A 20,318-nucleotide genomic window follows, 5' to 3' on the forward strand; every position below is an offset into this window, starting at 1 on the left:
CTGCCAAAACAACTGTGCTCTAAATACTTGTTCTATCATTGTAATGTGCCAATTCTGAGTTACTTAAGAATGAACCTAGCTGATCATCATTTAGATTATGGTAAAATACTTTGCCAGAAGTTATCAAATTATGTACCAAACAGTCTCATCTGTCTCCTATGCTAAATGACTTCAGTCATTTTTTGTATCCTCTAAATTTTAGAGTGAAGCATGTGTAGGAAGTTATCACCCAGCCCTCTCCCAGAAAAATGAAATATCCTAGGAAATATTGAAGGCAGAATATTCCTCTGGATGTGAAAAGAAAGAAACATGTTTTAAAAAACAGAATAGCTGCCTGTAGCTTCCTGCCATCCCCACTTTGTCAATGGGCCATTAAGAAGGCCAAGCTAGTTCACTTTACATAATAAAGACTTCTCCACTTCAGCTCCAGGGGGAATGGGATTAAAGCATGATAATATTGGCCCCAACTCACCACATGACATCTTGAGAGCTCAACCAAACCTGCATTCAAAACACAGCCTAGAGAGTTGCCCCTGCATGGGCCCATGGGAGTCTGACAACCAATCAGAATACATTTCTTACACAGGAACAGGAAACAGAGAGGTGGGACTGAACAGGTTATAAAAAGCCTAGCAAGCCCCTCCCTCAGCCCTTCTTCTCCACCAACATTGAAGCATGTGATCACCTTTTCTGTTCAGGACTCAAGCCATGTGGCCCTGTCCACCAATAAATCATCTTTCCAAGCAGCCTCCATGTCTCCAGTGTCTTCTTCCCCACTTGGAGCCGAACCCAGAAGGACATTTCTTTCATCACATGGTTAACAAAGAGAACTGATAAGTCTTGTATAAAAATACTTATAGATTATACTTAGGTGGCTGACAAGGGCCATTGCATAGCAGTATATGAAGAATGGATGCTGAGAACAAAAAGGGAAAGTTGATGAGAATCTTGGAGAGGGGAAGATAAATTTAAAGAACAAAAGAAAAATATATGAAATGCCATATGAATGTGATGGGACCAAGGACAGGAATAAATAGTATTGGTATAAAAACTTTTAGCTGTGTTTCCCTTTCATATTTGTTTACAATTTCTTGGTCCTTTTCTGTGCAAACCACATGGAGTTCTAGCACAAAGCCAGCTGGTTAACTTCTGCCCACTCATCCCCTAGGAAGGAGGTGATGGCAAACCACTTCTAAAAAAAATTCCCAAGAAAACTATAGGGACTTGTACAGGCAGGCTGTGAAAACTGGACACAATTGGATGGAATAAAAATATGTCAAGTAGTTAGAACTTAATGTTTCAAAAACAGTAATTTTCAAGACAAACAATCAGAAACGAAGTAAACATTATTTACAGAAATAAAGCCATTTATTTTTATAACTTTTTTTATCTTTCAGATGAATACAGTACTTATAGGTGTCATATTTTGAGAGCAGAACTGGCACTATATTGCTGAGAATTGCACATAAGGTCAGAAAAGTTAACACCTTTATAAATTTTGGACAGATAAAATTCAGTAATATTTTTCACACTAAAATATGGAAGCTATATTCAACATGTGCCATCTCTTTTAAGACATGTTCAAAATCTGTAAAAAATTATTTTCTATAAATTTTGGTCAACATGCTTCATTAAAACCTTTTCCAAGTTTTACAACAATGTGCAGATAATTATGCTCAACTGTCAAGCAGATGTAATACATCAACAGCAGCAAAAGCAAGCTAACACTGCACAATCATGAGTGGGACTGATTTTTAAAGTACATTTTTTTCCACAAATATCACACAAAACCCTGTTCTTCATGTCTCTCCGAAGTCCCTCCCCCCCCCTTTTAAGGCTATATGAGAAGACATGTCATAACATGATTTCATGATTAAAACTATTTCTAAATTTCATCTTTGTTAGTACACACAGGGCACCATGCCACCAAGTCAAAAAGAGTGCAAAGAAGCAGAGTTGACTTTACTTTCACAGACATCCTATCCCAATTCTACAGAATCTTGGAACAGCACCAGGACAGGAAGTACGTTTGCAAGGGCCATACTGATTTTGGTTTCAGCCTAGGACTTAAACTGGAGAAAAAAAAGTCCTAAATGGTTGATCATTAAAAGCAGTCACTCCAATTTCATTCTGCTTGAAAAGCACAAACATAATAAAGGCAGGCTGCTTGAAAATGATCCATTCCAGCCCATGTAAAACCGTAATGCTGTTATCCAGAGCCTATAATAATCTTTTATGTCCATATCAGTGTCTGCTTCAGGTAGTTTGGTCAAGGAATTCTTCCAGAGTTCTTTTTATGTGTAGGGGCTGAGATGCAGCATGGATCAACAGATTCTGACCCATTTGTGCAAAAAGTGCTTTTGACAGTTTAGCAGTGGCTGCCCGAATATTTCCACCAGCTCCAGGTAAGGAACCGCTGTTTGTCATGTTGCCCAACAAATGCCATAAAACCATCAAGACTTTCTGCTCCACTGCATGAGGCTTCCGGGGATACAACTCAACAACAAGTTCTGAATGCAGGAAAAGAACCAAGAGTTATTTTTTATACAAAGATATGGTAAAATGCTGACTTCCCAGATTATTTCCTAAAACTAAAGAGAAATTCTATCTCGATATAGTTTTTTTTAAGGAGGCTATTGTGCAAATTTAGAAGCAACTGTTGTGAACTGAGCATATGTACTGCATACAAAAAAGTCAAAGGATCTTTTAGAAACATGGTAAATATTGGAAGAACAAATACATTTCCACCAAACAAATTTGTACCAATAGAAAACAAATCTCTATTCTGATTTCAAACACTTCATTGGAATAGAATATTAACAAGCCATATTACATTTGCTTTTCAGTTTCCTGTATTGGCCATGAGCTTCAGACTAAAACTCCTATCTACAGTTGCAAGAAAAAGTATGTGAACCCTTTGGGATTACGTGGAGTTTTGCATGAATTGGTCATAAAACGTGCTCTGAACTTCATCTAAGTCACAACAATAGACAAGCACAGTCTGCTGAAAATAATACTACACAAACATTAGATGTTGACATGGTTTAATTGCACATAACATGTAAACATTTACAGTGCAGGGAGGAAAAAGTATGTGAGCCCCTAGCCTAATGATGTCTCCAAGAGCTAATTGGAGCCAGGAGTGAGCCAATCTTGACTCCAATCAGTGTGATGATATTGGATGTGTTGCTGACAGCTGTTCTGCCCTTTAAAATACACACACCTGTTGTGGGTTTACTGGTTTCAAGAAGCACTGTCTGATGTGAACCATGCCTCGCAGAAAAGAGCTCTCAGAAGACCTACGATCAAGAATTGTTGACTTGCATGAAGCTGGAAAGGGTTACAAAAGTATCTCCAAAAGCCTTGAAGTTCATGTGTCCACAGTAAGACAGACTGTCTACAAATGGAGAAAGTTTAGCACTCTTGCTACTCTCCCTAGGTGTTGTTGTCCTGTAAAAATGACTTCAAGAGCACAGCGCAGAATGCTTCATGAGGTAAAGAAGAATCCTAGAGTGTCAGCTAAAGACCTACAGAAATCTCTGGCACATGCTAACATTTTTGTTGACACATCTACAATAAGGAAAACATTAAACAAGAATGGAGTACATGGGAGGACACCACAGAGGAAGCCATTGCTGTCCCAAAAAATTATTGCAGCACGTTTGAAGTTTGCAAAAAAGCACCTGGATGTTCCACAGCACTACTGGCAAAATATACTGTGGACAGATGAAACCAAAATTGAGTTGTTTGGGAAGAACACACAACACTATGTGGAGAAAAAAAGGCACAGCACACCAACATCAAAACCTCATCCCCACTGTAACATGGCGGAGGGAGCATCATGGTTTGGGGCTGCTTTGCTACCTTAGGGACTGGACAGATTGTTGTCATTGATGGGAAAATGAATTCCAGAGTTTATCAAGACATTTTGCAGGAAAACGTATGACCATCTGTCCGCCAACTGAAGCTCCGCAGAGGATGGGTGATGCACCAGGACAATGACCCAAAGCATACAAGTAAGTCAACACAAAAATGGCTTCAACAGCACAGAATACACCCTCTGGAGTGGTCCAGTCAGAGTCCTGACCTCAACCCAATTGAAATGCTGTGGCATGACTTTAAGAGAGCGATTCACACCAGACATCCCAAGAATATTGCTACACTGAAACAGTTTTGTGAAGAGGAGTGGTCCAAAATTACTCCAGATCGTTGTGCAGGTCTGATCTGCAACTACAAGAAACGTTTGGTTGAGGTTATTGCTGCCAAAGGAGGGTCAACCAGTTATTAAGTCCAAGGGTTCACATACTTTTTCCTCCCTGCACTGTAAATGTTTACATGTTATGTGCAATTAAACCATGTCAACATCTAATGTTTGTGTAGTATTATTTTCAGCAGACTGTGTTTTTCTATTGTTGTGACTTAGATGAAGTTCAGAGCACATTTTATGACCAATTCATGCAAAACTCCACATAATCCCAAGGGGTTCACATACTTTTTCTTGCAACTGTACTACCAATCCTGCAGTAGAAACACTTGAATAAAGACTCTTGAAAATACACGATAGACTTATTCAATGTAGATCAGTCTTACTGAGGAAAAAAAAAACCATTGATGAGAAATAAAGACATGAAGCATAAATAAAACTGCTGAAAGTCTTACCAGCTAGCTTTTCAGTTATGTCTTGTTTGGCTTTTCCATTCAAAAACTGGGCCTTAGTGCAGAATGGCTGGAGAAGCAGGTAATTGTCTTGAAGCAAAGGAAACAAGGACATAAACATAGGATGTGCTTCAGGAGATTTAGCTCTGAGCTTTAATAACAAGACTTTGGTACAAAACAATAAAGATGAAACAGAGTTTGGAAGATTGCAAGGGGATAGAAAAATTTACTGTATATACTCGAGTATAAGCCTAGTTTTTCAGCCCACTTTTTGGGCTGAAAAAAGCCGCCTCGGCTTATACTCGAGTCAGTGAAAAATTTGCCCGAAATGGAGGAGAAAAAGGGGCGGGGCCATGCCGCTGGGTGACACTCGTGAATGGCCCAGTGCCCCTGTGAGTTTCCCCTCCCTCTGTGTCAGTTTGCCGCGCAGCGCGCACCGCACCATCCCCCCTCCTCACGTTCTAATGTAATGCAGGGCTGTCTTACGATTCCCCTTCCTCCCCCTCCTGCCGCTCTGCAACGATGTCCCACCTCCTCCTTGTTATGGCAAGCAGCCACATAGCGATGTCCCACCTCCTCTGGTACAGTGATCCAATGATAGGAATCACTGTGCCGTGTGTCATAGGAGGCGGGACATCGCTCCCGCGGCTGCACGGGACATCATCATCACAGCGGGACATCAGCATCATGAGGTGAGTGAAGTATTTCAATGAATACACCGCTAGTTTACTGTTTTTCTTTGAAATAAATATTCAAAAACATTATTGGTATCTATTTTTATTTTTGAAATTTACCGGTAGCTGCTGCATTTCCCACCCTAGGCTTATACTCAAGTCAATAACTTTTCCAGTTTTTTGTGGTAAAATTAGGTGCCTCGGCTTATATTCGGGTCGGCCTATACTCGAGTATATACGGTAGTCTCAAGTCCCAGAAATCCCAGAATCTCAATGTTGTATTAAATCACAGTATAGTTTGTAGGGTTTTTACAGTGAATCATCTGGATGGTCCTTGGAACTGAGGTTACACGTGTAAGTAGAAACTGCAGCAATCTGCAGAAAATATTTGCCTGTCAGCTATTCTTTGCTTGCAGTGTTCCCAGGCATGTTCGAGGACACGGGATGAAACAAAGTAATAACTTGCAACATTTTATTCACTCATTTGATAACACTTGATTTACTCAGCTATTACAAGGTGAACGTTCTCACGAACACCAATGATGTAAGGACTAACCAATTATTGTGCCTTGGAGACTTGTTAGCCAATAATGATATAATACGTAAAGCTCAAAGAAGCTGAAAACACTATAAGAATGATGTTTCATGATTAATAGTTTTGCTGTTGATTCTCATGTTAATTCTGGATGCTCAATAAACTTTGGTTGATTCAGCTATCCGTGAGTGGACATTCCTTTCATCTTCAGCCTCGGGAACCCTAAATGCTACATTTTGGCGCCCCGAACAGGGACCTATACTTCGTCCAGGGAAGGACAGATGCGTCGTCAGGCCAAGGGCTTCTCAACCTATCAAGGTTTCTGTAAGTATGGGATCTTCGCTTTCTCAAGAGCAAAGGAAGCATGTTAATGAGTTGGGTTATCTTCTTAAGAAGTCTGAGTTATGTGTGTCACAAAAGGCTCTTTTTCTGCTGGTCCGTGAAATTGCTTTAAGTTGTCCTTTCTATCCTGTACAAGGCTCTCTGAAGTTGTCAGACTGGGAAAAAGTTGGCAAGGTTTTGCATTCTGAGCCTAGGAAAGATATAGATGTTTTGCATGCTTGGCATTTGTGTCGGTATGCTGTAGAAATGTTTGGTCAGAAAGAAGATTCTGTTTCTTTCTTATCATCCCCTCCCTCTCAACATTCTACTACTGTGATTTTTCCTCCATTGTCTGAAAAAGAAATTTCATCTTTTGATCTTAAATCTAAGTCTGAAATAACACCTTCTTCTGCTTCTTCTGACATTGTGTTAAAGCCTCCTCCACCTCCTCCTCCTATTCCCCCTCCTCTTTCTCTTCCTCCTATTCCTCATCCTTCTGCTAATATTCTTCCAAGGTCTGCTTTTCAGAAAATGGTAGAAAATTGTAAATCGGATGTTAATATTTCTGGAGAAGAGTTAGCTGAATTGTTGTCTGTGTGTCCGGTTCAATATCAACCAGGCCACAACCAGGTCAGCAGATTGCTGAATAGGAAGGTTTGCCATTTCAGATTTTAAGGGAGTTAAAAAAGGCTATTTCTGATTATGGAATTACTGGAAATTTTACTAGAGGTTTTTTGGAAGGAATTGAGAGTGGTTGTTCTGTGATGCCTCAAAATTGTAGGTGGATGTTTCTTGTGATTTTGACTTCTGTGCAGCGTGTTGTTTGGAAAGGTGAATATTTGTGTTATTCTCATGCAGCTGCTTGGAATTTTTTCAAATGTGGAAAATCAGGTCATTTTCAGAAAGATTGTCGTTCAACGCCAACTGGTGGTGAGCGTCCTATGAAGAAGTGTCCTATTTGCAAGAAGGGTTTTCATTGGGCAAATCAGTGTAGATTTCGTTTGGGTTCGGGAAATGGCCAGGTGGGTGTGGCACCCACCCAGAAAACAAAGAGTGCCTTTCCCATTGTGAGTCTCCCTCCCCCCTCTCTTGTTCCTCCTCCCTCTCTGGGGCCTCCTCGGCCACAGCAGGTAGTGCTGGGATCGATTTAATTACTCAAGCTGATTTGGATTTTAAATTTCCTTTAGAAGTGAAACTGGTTGCTTCTCAATACACTGGTCCTCTTTCTTCTGGTTTGGTTGGCATAATCTTACCACGTTCTTCTGCTCATAAATTGGGATGTTTTGTGGTTCCAGGAGTTATTGATTCTGATTACACTGGAGTGATTCTTATGCAAATTTGGGTTAACATTCCACAATTTCTTCCTAAAGGATCTTCTGTAGCACAACTTCTTTTGCTTCCCTATAAGGTACCTAACCCAGGTACTGGAAATCGTGGTGATTCTGGATTTGGTTCAACTCTTACTTCTATAGCAGTGTTTTTCAACCACTGTGCCGCGGCACACTAGTGTGCCGTGACATAGTGTAAGGTGTGCCGTGGGAGAATTACTTTATATATAGTCAATATAGGCACAGAGTTAAATTTTTTTAACATTTTCTAATGGTGGCGTGCCTCGTGATTTTTTTCATGAAAAAAGTGTGCCTTTGCACAAAAAAGGTTGAAAAACACTGTTCTATAGGACTCCTGCAGTCTATTAACTCTCATAGGCCACTTCTTACTTTGTATCTTAATGAGCAACTGTTTCAAGGTTTGTTGGACACAGGAGCCGGCGTTACTGTCATCTCCCTTTTACAATGGCCTGTCCAATGGCCTAAACGTGATGTTAATTCCTTGTGGAGCATTGGTGGGTCTACAAATGCTTGGCAAAGCATTCATTCCATAGCCATCACAACCTCTGCTGGTAAGTCTGTATCTTTACATCCTTACATTTTAGATATTCATACTAATATTTGGGGTAGGGACCTTCTTTCTCTTCTTAATGCTCATTTGATTTTGGATGGCGGCGCTTCCTCTTAAATGGCTTTGTTCTACACCTGTTTGGATTGAGCAATGGCCTCTATCTTCTGAAAAATTGATTGCTTTGCATTCCTTGGTACAGGAGCAATTGGCTGCTGGCCATATTGAACCTTCTACTAGTCCATGGAACACTCCTGTCTTTGTTATTAAAAAGAAAAGTGGAAAATGGAGATTTTTATCTGATCATAGAAAAATAAATGAATGCGTTCAACCAATGGGGCCTTTACAATGTGGTCTTCCTAATCCTAATTTAATCCCACAGTTTTATAAACTATTAGTTGTGGATTTGAAGGATTGTTTTTTCACTATTCCTTTGCAGTCACAGGATAAAGAAAAATTTGCTTTCACTGTGCCTGTTTTAAATAATAGTCAACCTACACAAAGATTTCATTGGTGTGTCTTACCACAAGGTATGCTCAATTCTCCTACAATTTGTCAATATTTTGTGGATCAAGCTTTACAACCTTTTCGTGATCAATTTCCTTCTTATCTTGTTTACCATTCTATGGATGATATTTTAATTGCAGGTTATTACTTTGTTTCATCCCGTGTCCTCGAACATGCCTGGGAACACTGCAAGCAAAGAATAGCTGACAGGCAAATATTTTCTGCAGATTGCTGCAGTTTCTACTTACACGTGTAACCTCAGTTCCAAGGACTATTCAGATGATTCACTGTAAAAACCCTACAATAGTTTATTTAGATTCACTAAGCATGGTGGTCAATGCAGTTGTGTGTTGTGAACTACAATGTTTGGGGCTGGGAGGGGTGGAAAAAACTCCTACTTTTTCATTGTTTTTAATTCTGAACATTCTGAGAAACATAGCATTGCAGCGATATTAGAGAATGGTTGATAACTTTTTAAAAAGTATTTTTAAAATTGAGTTCTAATTGTGGCAGTAGGTTTATAGAAAGTAGGCAACACTTTACCACTTAAATTGAAGAGGGGAGAGAGGGACACAGATAAAAAAAATAAAACTATGGTATCAAAAACTGCCTAAAGTCACCTAGGTGATTGAGACAGGATACAAATAGATAAAAATAAATACTGGTCACTACATTTCAGTAGCACCATCTAGTATAATTGGGAGCTACAAAAAATAGGAAAAGGTTCCCAACCAGTCCCACTTTGGACATGAAAGCCAGCTGAATGACCTTAGGGCAGTCATTCAGCCAAATCTCAATAGAATGGGAAGGGTATTATGTATGTTTGCTGCCTTGAGTTATTTATAATAATAATAAAGACTGGATTAATAAAATATTTAAAAAAACACATGGGCCAATAGTTTAATTTGAGTGGTCCTTTCTGACATGATAATCAACAATCTATGGGTAACCCAAACCATGGATCAATATATGTGAAACCTATATGTGATTTTTCCTACATCTTGCCAAACTTAACTTCTTAACTTGCCCTAAAGTATTGTTGAAATGAGACGGGTACATTACAGGAATGTTTACACACTGAACAAAGCAAGCATTATTAAATCCACATTTGTATTATAAGCGGATAGATAAAAACATACATACATTCTAAATTGTTTAGTCCCCTCTTTTTTGCAACACTACACCTTAAAGCTCAGTATAGCGAGGAAAGAAAAATAGTCAGTTTACCTAAATGTTGACAAAGAGCCTGGATGACATTGGTGGCAGCAGCATAGATGCCTGGGTTCTTAGAATTCAGATTGTTATCAACCAAGGCAGGAATTAACATGTTGATAACAGGAGATAGTTTCTCTTTCAACAGAGGAATCAACTGGTGCATGGTCTCTAGAGCAACCTGATTGACTTTGCTATTTGAGTCATGTAAGCGAGACTTGAAGGCATCAAAGATCTAGATAGACACAATTACAATAGGTTGAATTATTTTCTTTGACCAAATATATATTTAAACTGACAGGTTTAAAATGTGGAATCCTATGAAAATGTGCTCAGGTCCCAACTGTTCTAGTAATTTCAATGTAAAACCAAACAAGTTCTTTTTTCTTTCATTTTCTTTCATATATTGCTGCACTGGTGGAATATACTAAATAATTGTTGGTCAGTCAAAGGATAGCAAATCCCATTGTAAATCAAGGACATACAACTCTTGTGACCAGTTTTAAAGTTCTTTAACTAATATTCTTTTTTGCTCAAGAATACCTAAACCCCCAACTATTAAAGGAGTTTGAACTCCAAGAGATATCCAATCCCTTAAAGAATATCTGATAAAGAAATATCACACAAAAGAAATATATAATAAACAATGATACTTAGGCTGATAGATCTGCTCATTTAAGGCAATTCATTTTGCAATATAATAGTATGGGTTTAACAAAATGCATGATATAAGAACATAATAGAAATAATTTGCATTAATAAAAATATATGAAGAAATACTATGACTGGGCTAAACTAGATTTAGCCAAATTTCTTTTGTATTTATTTCCTTTCCCCCTCCTTTATTTCTCATTCATTTTCCATACTTTATGTAATGTTGCTTACACAGCAAAATGCAATGGGCATGCATTTATATTTACGTTCCACCTAATAGTTATTTTACTTCACTGCAATGCTGACAAAGAGTAACCTGATTTATGCAGCTATCATTTTCTGTATAAGCACTTAATACTGCAATATATATACATGGAAAATACTGACATCTTACTCATCTTATATTATGGTTTTACCAGAAGTTTAAAAAATGTACTTTAATGTGTTTTCTGACTAAATTGATCATCATAATATTATTTGAATCAACACAATTCTGCCAAAGCTATGTTTAAAAAGTTTGTAAAATTGAACTTTATATCAGTATGTTTAGAAAGGGACAACTGAAACATTTGCTATTCAATATTTTAAGTTCCAACATGCCTGAAGCTTTTGAAGAAGTAAACTGTGGTTCATTTGTACAAGATAATGTAATCAAAGTTATTATGTAGCCTCTGAAACAATGAGTTTGAACTGACCTGTCCTGTCCTGATAAATTAGTGAAAGTCATTTCGAGTAACATGAAACTATTTTCCTATAATCATAAATTAATATAACAAAAAGTTTTGCTGTGTGTATTGAACACTTCAGATGTTTGGGGAATGAAATGAGATGCAATGATTTTGCCATTGGAAGTAAAAATGGATCCAAGGTGACAACAACAATCCTGTCAAGTCCCAAATTTGAAAGTAATAACCATTGAGACTATATTATTCTAACTCCTGAAGATAACTTTGTTTTGCTTGACAATATTTCTAGTATCTGGAATCTACTGTATTTTCCCCAAAATAAGGCAGGGTCTTATTTTCTTGGCCTTATTTTTGGGGAGGTCTTATTATTTTTGAGGTGCAGGAGGCAGCAAGCGTGGCCACCTCATGGTTCCTGTTGTGTTGCAATATTTTCAGAGAGGGCTTATTTTAGAACATGCACACAAAAACATGATAGGGCTTATCCAAGGAGGTCTTATTTTTGGAGAAACAGAGTATCAGGACACAAGAATCAAGAGTATACTTTTTGGAGGTGTTCTGTTTATCATTTCCAGGCATCTCTTCCTTTATTTTGTATTCTCATCATTATTAAGTTTGAAGTTTCAATATATTAATATCGTTTTAAGTATTTATATTTTTTCTTCTCAACTATTTTGATATAGTAAAATAAAATATATTTTAAACATCTCAATTTTAGAATAACAATATGTTGTTTAATGTGGTCCAGAAAAAAAAACAAGGTACTGGCAAGTTTTATGCCTTAAGCTTAATCAAATATTTTATATGACAAATCATGCCTTAGTTATGTCAACAGTCTTTCTTATGTTGCACCTGCCATCTTGCAGCTACCAAGAATACATCCTGCAGTAGGGTTCTGTGTGACAAGATATATTCTAGACAGCTGCAGTATGACAGATGCAACACATGAAATACATTCTACATAATTCTGCTTTCTTAATATTAGGGAAGCTCAGGAAATAGAACTCAAAATAACACTCTTGCCATGTCGTGTTCTTGCTGCCAGAATAGACTAATACTGGGCTACATGGACCAATGTTCTGACAACATATAAGCCTTCTTTCTTTATCTTTGCTCCCTCCCTCCAACTGTAACTATGATTCTATCTACTGGGTTATTGATTTACTTTATTTTTCCTTATAGCCATTGTTTCTTGCATTTATATTACATTTTTTCAGGGTAAATAGCATAATTTATCACATATGTAATTTCCTGCCAATTCTAGAGAGAACACTGAAGATTCTGTTGTAACCTATATAACGTTACCTTCACAATGTTCGCAACAACAAGGTCTTGGTTGTTCTCTGTGTCTGCTAACAGTTGTTTAATTCCATTAATTCGATCGCGGAAATCTTTTGCATTCAGTAAAGTTGTTATAAACTTTACATATTCAGCACTTTCCAAAGCATTACGAGGAACTAATTTCCTGGATATGTCGCGTATTTCTCTAATCTCTCTGTTGAGAAAATAATGAGAGCATTCTGTAATTGTATAGTTCAATCTCCTGTATAGTGCAGTACATGTACAGAAAGATCCATAGTCCATGGATCTTTCTATATAAGTACTGTATTACTTTAATAGATTTAAAGTTATTAAATTTATTAGCTTCTAAAAAAAAACAAAACTGAGAGATCAGGTCGATTATAACATTAGTTTCATATGAGCTAGAAATCAAATCCTGAAAATGTCTATTTGTAACATGAATACAAAGAAGTGTACTTACTACTGAGAGTTTAATGCAACAATAATTCATATAAAAATTAAGTGAGAAAGAGGGACTCAGAAATTATCAACTGCAAATCCAGAAAGCTCAGTACTAGGTGTATACAGTCTCAACTGAGAATTTTTCATTGATGTGGAAAATATTTCTATCCTTCTGATCAAGTAGTGATTATGGTGAAACCCTAAGCAATTCCATTAAATGAAAAACCATCTACTGTAGAAAACTGCTATTTTGAAAATAATTATATTCCTTGGATGATTTTTTTTAACTTAGGTACAAGCTTTGCTTTTACAGTGTCTCAACAGTGACAAACCAGATTGTTATTTTAACTTTTTGACTTCTCACAAACAAAATGCATAAAACCTGACAATTTAGTTATTAAAAAAGAAGCAATCATATCATGCACATAAGAAGGAAGTTCTGAAATGTTAATTTGGTATTTTCTTTTGTTCCAATTTTTCTACACCTAGTTTACAAACACACTCCATGGTCAATTTTCCACTTATATTGAACAAGAGCAAGAAAAACTGTCACACCTATTTATACATAGCAACTGTATAATTTGTTTAAATAAACATTATTTTCTTTTAGATTTGCAACATATGAAACTATTTAGATGAAATCTTTGAAGCAGGAGGGCACAACCATACCTGTCACTAGTACTAAGTACTTCGCGTGACATGTTTGATCTTGAATTGTCTATGTTACCAGTATGAGAACGCCTTCCTTTGGCTGAGGGTGTAACTATTGGCATCTCCCCAAGTCCCTGAAATTATGTAACAAGAATTAAAAAATGTTTATTTCAATTCCCTATATATTATCTCATATCTCTAATATAATAACATCATGAAAGAAGAGCATGTTTATCAAATATGGGTTCTTGTCTCAAAAAACTTCAAACCCTTGTAAATACATAAACACAGGAGAAAGTAGAGGAAAAGAGAAAATGTAAAATGTAAAACAATAAATGAAAAAATTGTCATAAAAACAGTTTATATGCTTCTGAAAAAAATAGGCTTAATGAAGTAATTTAAAGTTTCCTCTGTGCTAGAGGAAAGAACTTGATGGAGTTCCAAGATTCAAAACGTATTTTCAAATTGAAATCCAAGTGCTACGAAATAGGTGTTCAGCCTTAATAGATATCAAAGATTAACACAGTCTAATTAAATAACAAAAGCATAACTATATTTTAAATCAGGGACTGCAAAAGACATTACTTAAGAAAAGTTTCTCATAGAAATGTAATAGCATACATGTGCTAAAGAGGAACTGGAAAAAGAACTTTAAATTAAATCAAAAGACAGAGAGGTATAATGATACTTAAAATACTGCAATACATTTTAAAATACAAATGTAATTATAAATTTATCCAAGCCATATAGCATCATGTTCAGTTTTTATCACTCCCCAAATTAATAGGAATTTATGGCTTAGTTTTATTCAATCTTATTTTGGAGTCCTTTTTAGCATACCTTCTGACGCAAATTGCTGACTGTCTCTTTAACATAAGGCAAATCCTTTGGCAGCACATGCTTTTCAAGCATTTTATCGAAGTCTGTGTGTGTCATCAAAGTGAAAAGCATCTTTCGCCCATAGTATCTACAAACATCACAAAATCAGTTTTATTAATACATATAATCATGAAATTAAAAAAAATCTTTACTAAATATACTTGCTTTAGGATGCAGTCATACAAAGCTTGGATACTTTGTTTTTTTCTAGATATAGATTTCTGCTTTCTGGAGATGCTTGAAAGCAGAAATCTGGAATATCTAGGGGGAAAAATTATGACGCAACATACTAACCAAATGTGAGTGATATGTGATTCTGTATCTCCCTACCATTCTTGCATACTTGAAAATCAACAGACTTATGTCCCTATTTACTAGTTTGTGAAATGAGAAAAATAGTCTCCAATCAAATCTGTGAACACACACAGTAGTATCAGATGTAGGAATTTATATTTTAGTTCCATAAAAAAATATCTGATGACATTATTATTTCCCATAAATGTAACTGCTTAAGCAGAAGGACTTAATTCATTAATGTGATGGGCTAAAAACCAAATACGCAACTACTTTTCATTTTTTTACATTTTTCCTCACATCAATATTTTGGAATTTCTCATCTTTTGTCAACAAAGTTTTCATGTCTCCTTCTAGCATGTAAAACACCCTGTAAATGAGACATCCTGAATGGAGAACCAAAAGACCACTTTTTATAGAAATCTAAGTCAATAAGAAACTACAGAAACTTAAATCAGTGTTTTCCTGTATGAGATAAAATTTCAAACCTGAAAATGCCTTTTGGAATTCTTAGTTTTTCTTTGATTTGTCATGCAAGCTTGATATTTCTTCAAGAATTAAGATAGAAACTTGAGCTTTCATACAAAACAGAGTCTAAAACATGTTCATGTCCTTGCTTATTTTCAAAAATCATGCCATTCAGCATTACCCCTCACTCTCTGCATTGGCTCACCTTGTTTCTTGTGAACCATCCTGGACAAATTTGGCCACAGCAGACAAAATCTTGTCAGTTATATCTTTAATTCCAGACAATATACGCCCTGGTCCCATGTGCTCTACAACATCTGACAAATGTTGGGCAGTGCATCTTCTTACTGCTGTATTTAAGTGGCTGGTAAGAATAAAAGGCATATACAGTTTAGAAAAATATATGATTATTATTTATTGCAACAGTGATGCTGAAAGATCTTTTGAAAATGCTTATGCATTTTATATCTGAACCAAGATAACAAAAGCATAAAATCCCAGCTATCTGGAGCTAAATTTAATGCATTTGGCTAGCAGCAATGCAAGGCCCTTTATGTAGTAGACCCCCTCCAAACAACAGAATTCCAGATTAAAATGCAGGTGTGTTGTAGTAAAAGGAAGTTAGCTAATGTCTTTCTTTTTGGTCATTAAAGCTAAGCAAATGTTTTAAATAAAAGAGAAAAAATAACAATAGAAGAACTCATGCTAATAAGTATGCTTGAATATTTTCTTGGATAGCCATTACTTCCTTATATCTTGCCTTTCCACTATGGCTTCCAAAATGGATTACAAAAACGCTTAAACCAGCTTATGAACAGCGCAAGAAGGGAGTAAAAATAGTTTATTAAAGACATAAGGAAATATAGGCAAATCTAGTTTACACCTGAACCATCCATTCTACCTTTCCATCTTTGATTCTATCATGTCTGTACACTGCCTCATACATTTTTATCTCTTTTTCAAGAGATAATCAATTCTATCCATCTATAGTATATGAAAAAACCCACTTCACCATAGCTTTTTAGGTATTGTTCAATCACTTTTATAGTTTATTCTCATTCATCCAGCATTCTTTCATTCTTGACCCTATTCTTGTTTTACCTCACACTTCTTGAGTACATCATACAAGAGTAACCGTTTATGTAGTCACAAGGAATGACACAAAAAACAAATCAGCTTTTCACTAAAATTAAAGATAGGTAGAGATCATTGCTCTCATCTGAATGAGAGTGGTTTGTGGCCTATACATATTGTGGACAAGAAAAAGAGATCTAACTGTTATTTTCCTATATTCCTCTTTACAAAATATTCTATCTAACTATTTATCTAATTGTTCAGTTTTTTCACTATTTAAGTGCAGGTTATTATACTCATTCTATTTTCTCTATTAAACATAGTTATCTCAGTGTTTGCTACATAAATTTTCAATGCATCATGCAATCCACCGCTCACTGCATATATTTTATGTTTTCAGACAATAAAATATCACTTGCAAGTGAAAGTAAATACACATTCATATTCTCAACAATCATAACATTATCTTCATTATCAATAATCTTTATACATTTAACCTAAATTATTTTAAAAAATCAAGGGATTATCACACATCCCTTACGTATTTCTTGCTAAATTGTCCACTAATTCATTATTATCATGCATGCATTACTTCCATGATATATTGCTATAACCATATTCAGCAATCTTGTCTCAACCCAATATAAATGCAAAATGTTCCATAATTTGAACAGATTCACTTTACAATATGCTTTCTCTAGATCAAGAAATGTACATTTTATTTTTCCCATTCATACATTTCTCAATGTCTCACTCTAGAGGTAAAATATGCTCTATACTCTCTGTAGTTGGCATAAAGCCACATTCTAATTCTCAAATTTGCTCATTTTCATATCTCATACTATGTTTAAAGGAAAAGAAAATTCTCTTAGATGATTCTTTAGAACTATAATAAGCTGAGCTCACTTCTGATAATGGTTAGATTTGCTTGACAGTTCTATCTATTTTATTTTAAGCTGAGTCAAAAAAGCCTCTGAAAGATCATAATTCAAAATTCTACCTTTGACCTCCATTGATAAGAGAACAAAGAGCACGTGCAGGAGTTACATTATTAACCATAGCTTTCAGTGCTTTGTCAACGTCTTCCTTAATGAAGGTGTTTGATTCCCCAGCCTTATGCAAAAGGACTTTAACTGTATTATCTAGTTCTTGGTCCATGCTTTTTTTCAGGTAGTTGAATAAATCTCCTAAACAAACAACCGCAGCTCGGGAAACAACAGAACGTAAATTTTTCACCTATGAAAAGAAAGACCTGAATCAGCAACAGTTGGAAAAACATTGATGATTTTGAATCCCCCCCACCTTATCCCCCATCAAGCCATTACATTATATAAAATTATATGTGTATACAAGCATGTTATATGGGATATCACAATAAATGCAACAATATTGCATATTTTACATTAATACTATGTTGGCTTTAGTTGTTTAATTCCCTTCCTACAAACATGGCTGTCCTCTTGGAATTTACAGTCAGTCAGAGGAATGAGTGCTGAAGTGGGCCAGAAACTATAAATTGATGCATCATTGGCACACGGAGGCAAAAAATCATTTATCTGAAAAAGAAAGAAACTGGCTGAAAAAGTCCCTCCTGAAATCCAAGGATTTTCTGGTTGGATTTCGGGAGAGGCTTTTATCAGCCAGTTGCCAGAAACCAGAGGGATTCCTTTTGGGTAGATGGCAGTGGCTTGCAACCATTGCCTTTATGGGGAAGTCAGCAGAGATGATTGCACATGGTGACCAAATGATCATGGTCCTAAATATGAATGGGTTGCCAAGCACCCAAATCACAATCACGTGACTGTCAGGGAGCTGCAATGGCCGTACATAAGCCCTTTCATTCAGTGCTGTTGATAATTTCAAACACTTGCTTAATGAATGGTCCTTAAGCGAGGATTGCCTATATAGGTAGTCCTTGATTTATGATAGTAACTGGAATTTCTGTCACTAAGCAATGGAGTTGTAAAGCATGAACGCACTGCTTAGCAATCTCTGTGATCCTGGTTGCCATCATTAATCAAATTTCACAGTTGTTAGGTAAGGCTGCTTCCTGCCAGCTTCCCACAACCCAAACAAAGAGGGTGTGAAGGGGTGTGTGAGCAGCATGGCGTGGGTCCCACCACTTGTTCAACGATGTCATAACATGGAATTGTTGTACATTTGCATTTGGGTCAATATTAAAGATTTGGGGGGGAAATGACATTGCCATAGGTTTATACTACAGGCCACCCAACCAAGCAGAGGAAGTAGATGAACTTTTTGCTAGTCAGCTAACTAAGGTATGTAGGAAGCACACCACAATAATAATGGGGGATTTTAACTAGCCCAACATCAACTGGGAAACAAACTCTGCACCAAGTGGAAGATCCAACAGGTTCCTAACAAACCTAGCAGACAACTTTGTTTCCCAAAATGTAGAGAAGGGAACAAGGGGATCAGCCATATTGGACTTAATTCTCACTAATAGAGAGGAAAGGAGGCAAGTGACCATGCAATATTGGAATTCAACATTATGCAAACACAAGTAGTAGAACAGAGTCAAACTAGAGTCTTGGATTTTAAGAGAGCTAATTGCAATAAACTTAGAGAGAGCTTAGGAAGAATTCCATGGATGAGAATCCTCAAGGGGAAAACAACTCAAGATGCTTGGGAAATTTTGAAAAATGAGATTACAAAAACTCAGTCTAGCACAATACCAATGAGGAAGAAAAATAACAGCTCCCAAAAGAAACCAGCATGCCTGCATAAAGAACTCTCTGACAAATTGAAAGACAAAAAAGATAAGTATAAAAAGTGGAAAGAGAGGGACATAACTAAGGCAGAATATCAGCAAATAGCCCGAGCCTGTAAAGATGAAGTAAGGGAAAGCTAAGGCTCACAATGAAGAATGGCTTGCCACAAAAGTAAAAAATAACAAAAAAGCCTCTTCCAACATGTTAAAAACAAGAAAAAGGTTAAGGAAACAATTGGTCCATTGCTGGGAGAAAGTGGCAAGAAGGTGACAAGCAACAGGGAGAAAGCGGAACTATTTAACTCATTTTTTTGCATCTCCCTTTACACAAAGGGATAAAACAATCCAACCTATCAAAAACAGCACCACAAAAATCAGATTAGAAACACAAATTGAAATAGGGAGAAAATGGTGAGCACCTGTCTACCTAGACAAATTCAAATCACCAGGACCGGACGGATTACACCCCAGGGTTCTGAAGGAACTAGCAGATGAGATCTCAAAACCACTGAACTATATCTTTCAGAGATCCTGGAGCACTGGGGAACTGCCAGAGGACTGGAAAAGAGCTGATGTGGTTCCCATCTTCAAAAAAGGGGAAAAAAAATAGATCCAGGAAACCATAGACCTATCAGCTTGACCTCAATACCAGGAAAGATTCTGGAAAAGATAATCAAGCAATGAATTAGTGAACACCTAGAAGTAAACAAAGTAATAGCCAAAAGCCAACATGGGTTTGTCAAAAACAGATCATGCCAGACTAATCTTATTGCATTCTTTGACAAAGTGACAAAATTAGTGGACCAGAGGAATGCCGTTGATATAGTTTACTTGGACTTCAGTAAGGCATTTGATAAGGTAGACCATAACCTAATACTAGATAAAGTAGAAGAATGTGGGTTGGACAGCATCACCACCAGATAGATTCGTAACTGGCTGACCAATCACACTCAACGTGTAGTCCTCAATGGAACTGCATCTACATGGAGGGAAGTATGCAGTGGAGTACCCCAAAGCTCTGTTTTAGGCCCAGTACTCTTCAACATCTTCATCAATGATTTGGATGAGGGAATAAATGGGGAACTCATCAAATTTGCAGATGACACCAAGATGGCAGGAATAGCCAACACTCCAGAAGACAGGCTTAAGATACAGAAGGATCTTAACAAACTTGAACATTGGGTACTATCTAATAAAATGAAATTCAATGATGAAAAGAGTAAGGTTCTACATTTAGGTGAGAAAAACGAAATGCACAGGTACAGTATAGGTGGTACCTTGCTCAACAGTAGTAACCGTGAGAGGGATCTTGGAGTCTTAGTGGACAACCATTTAAATAT

The 20,318-nt window shown here is 36.6% G+C and overlaps 1 protein-coding gene across 4 annotated transcripts in view; it reads right to left on the bottom strand.

Moving 5' to 3' along the window:
• Positions 1-1,346: 1,346 nt before the first annotated feature.
• The window catches only part of TOGARAM1 (TOG array regulator of axonemal microtubules 1), a 37,150-nt gene continuing 18,178 nt past the window's right edge, over positions 1,347-20,318 (bottom strand). For all 4 annotated transcript variants that reach the window (XM_032237508.1, XM_032237500.1, XM_032237491.1 and 1 more), the window contains 8 exons: positions 17,248-17,483; positions 15,379-15,537; positions 14,373-14,499; positions 13,551-13,666; positions 12,444-12,633; positions 9,817-10,036; positions 4,660-4,746; positions 1,347-2,510 (listed from right to left, as the gene is read on the bottom strand). In XM_032237508.1, the coding sequence (XP_032093399.1) occupies positions 2,257-2,510; positions 4,660-4,746; positions 9,817-10,036; positions 12,444-12,633; positions 13,551-13,666; positions 14,373-14,499; positions 15,379-15,537; positions 17,248-17,483 (1,389 nt within the window). In that variant the 3' untranslated portion in view covers positions 1,347-2,256. The remainder of the gene's footprint in view (positions 2,511-4,659; positions 4,747-9,816; positions 10,037-12,443; positions 12,634-13,550; positions 13,667-14,372; positions 14,500-15,378; positions 15,538-17,247; positions 17,484-20,318) is intronic.

Source organism: Thamnophis elegans, chromosome 1, assembly GCF_009769535.1.
Source record: "Thamnophis elegans isolate rThaEle1 chromosome 1, rThaEle1.pri, whole genome shotgun sequence".
In the NCBI taxonomy this organism is placed as follows: domain Eukaryota; kingdom Metazoa; phylum Chordata; class Lepidosauria; order Squamata; family Colubridae; genus Thamnophis; species Thamnophis elegans.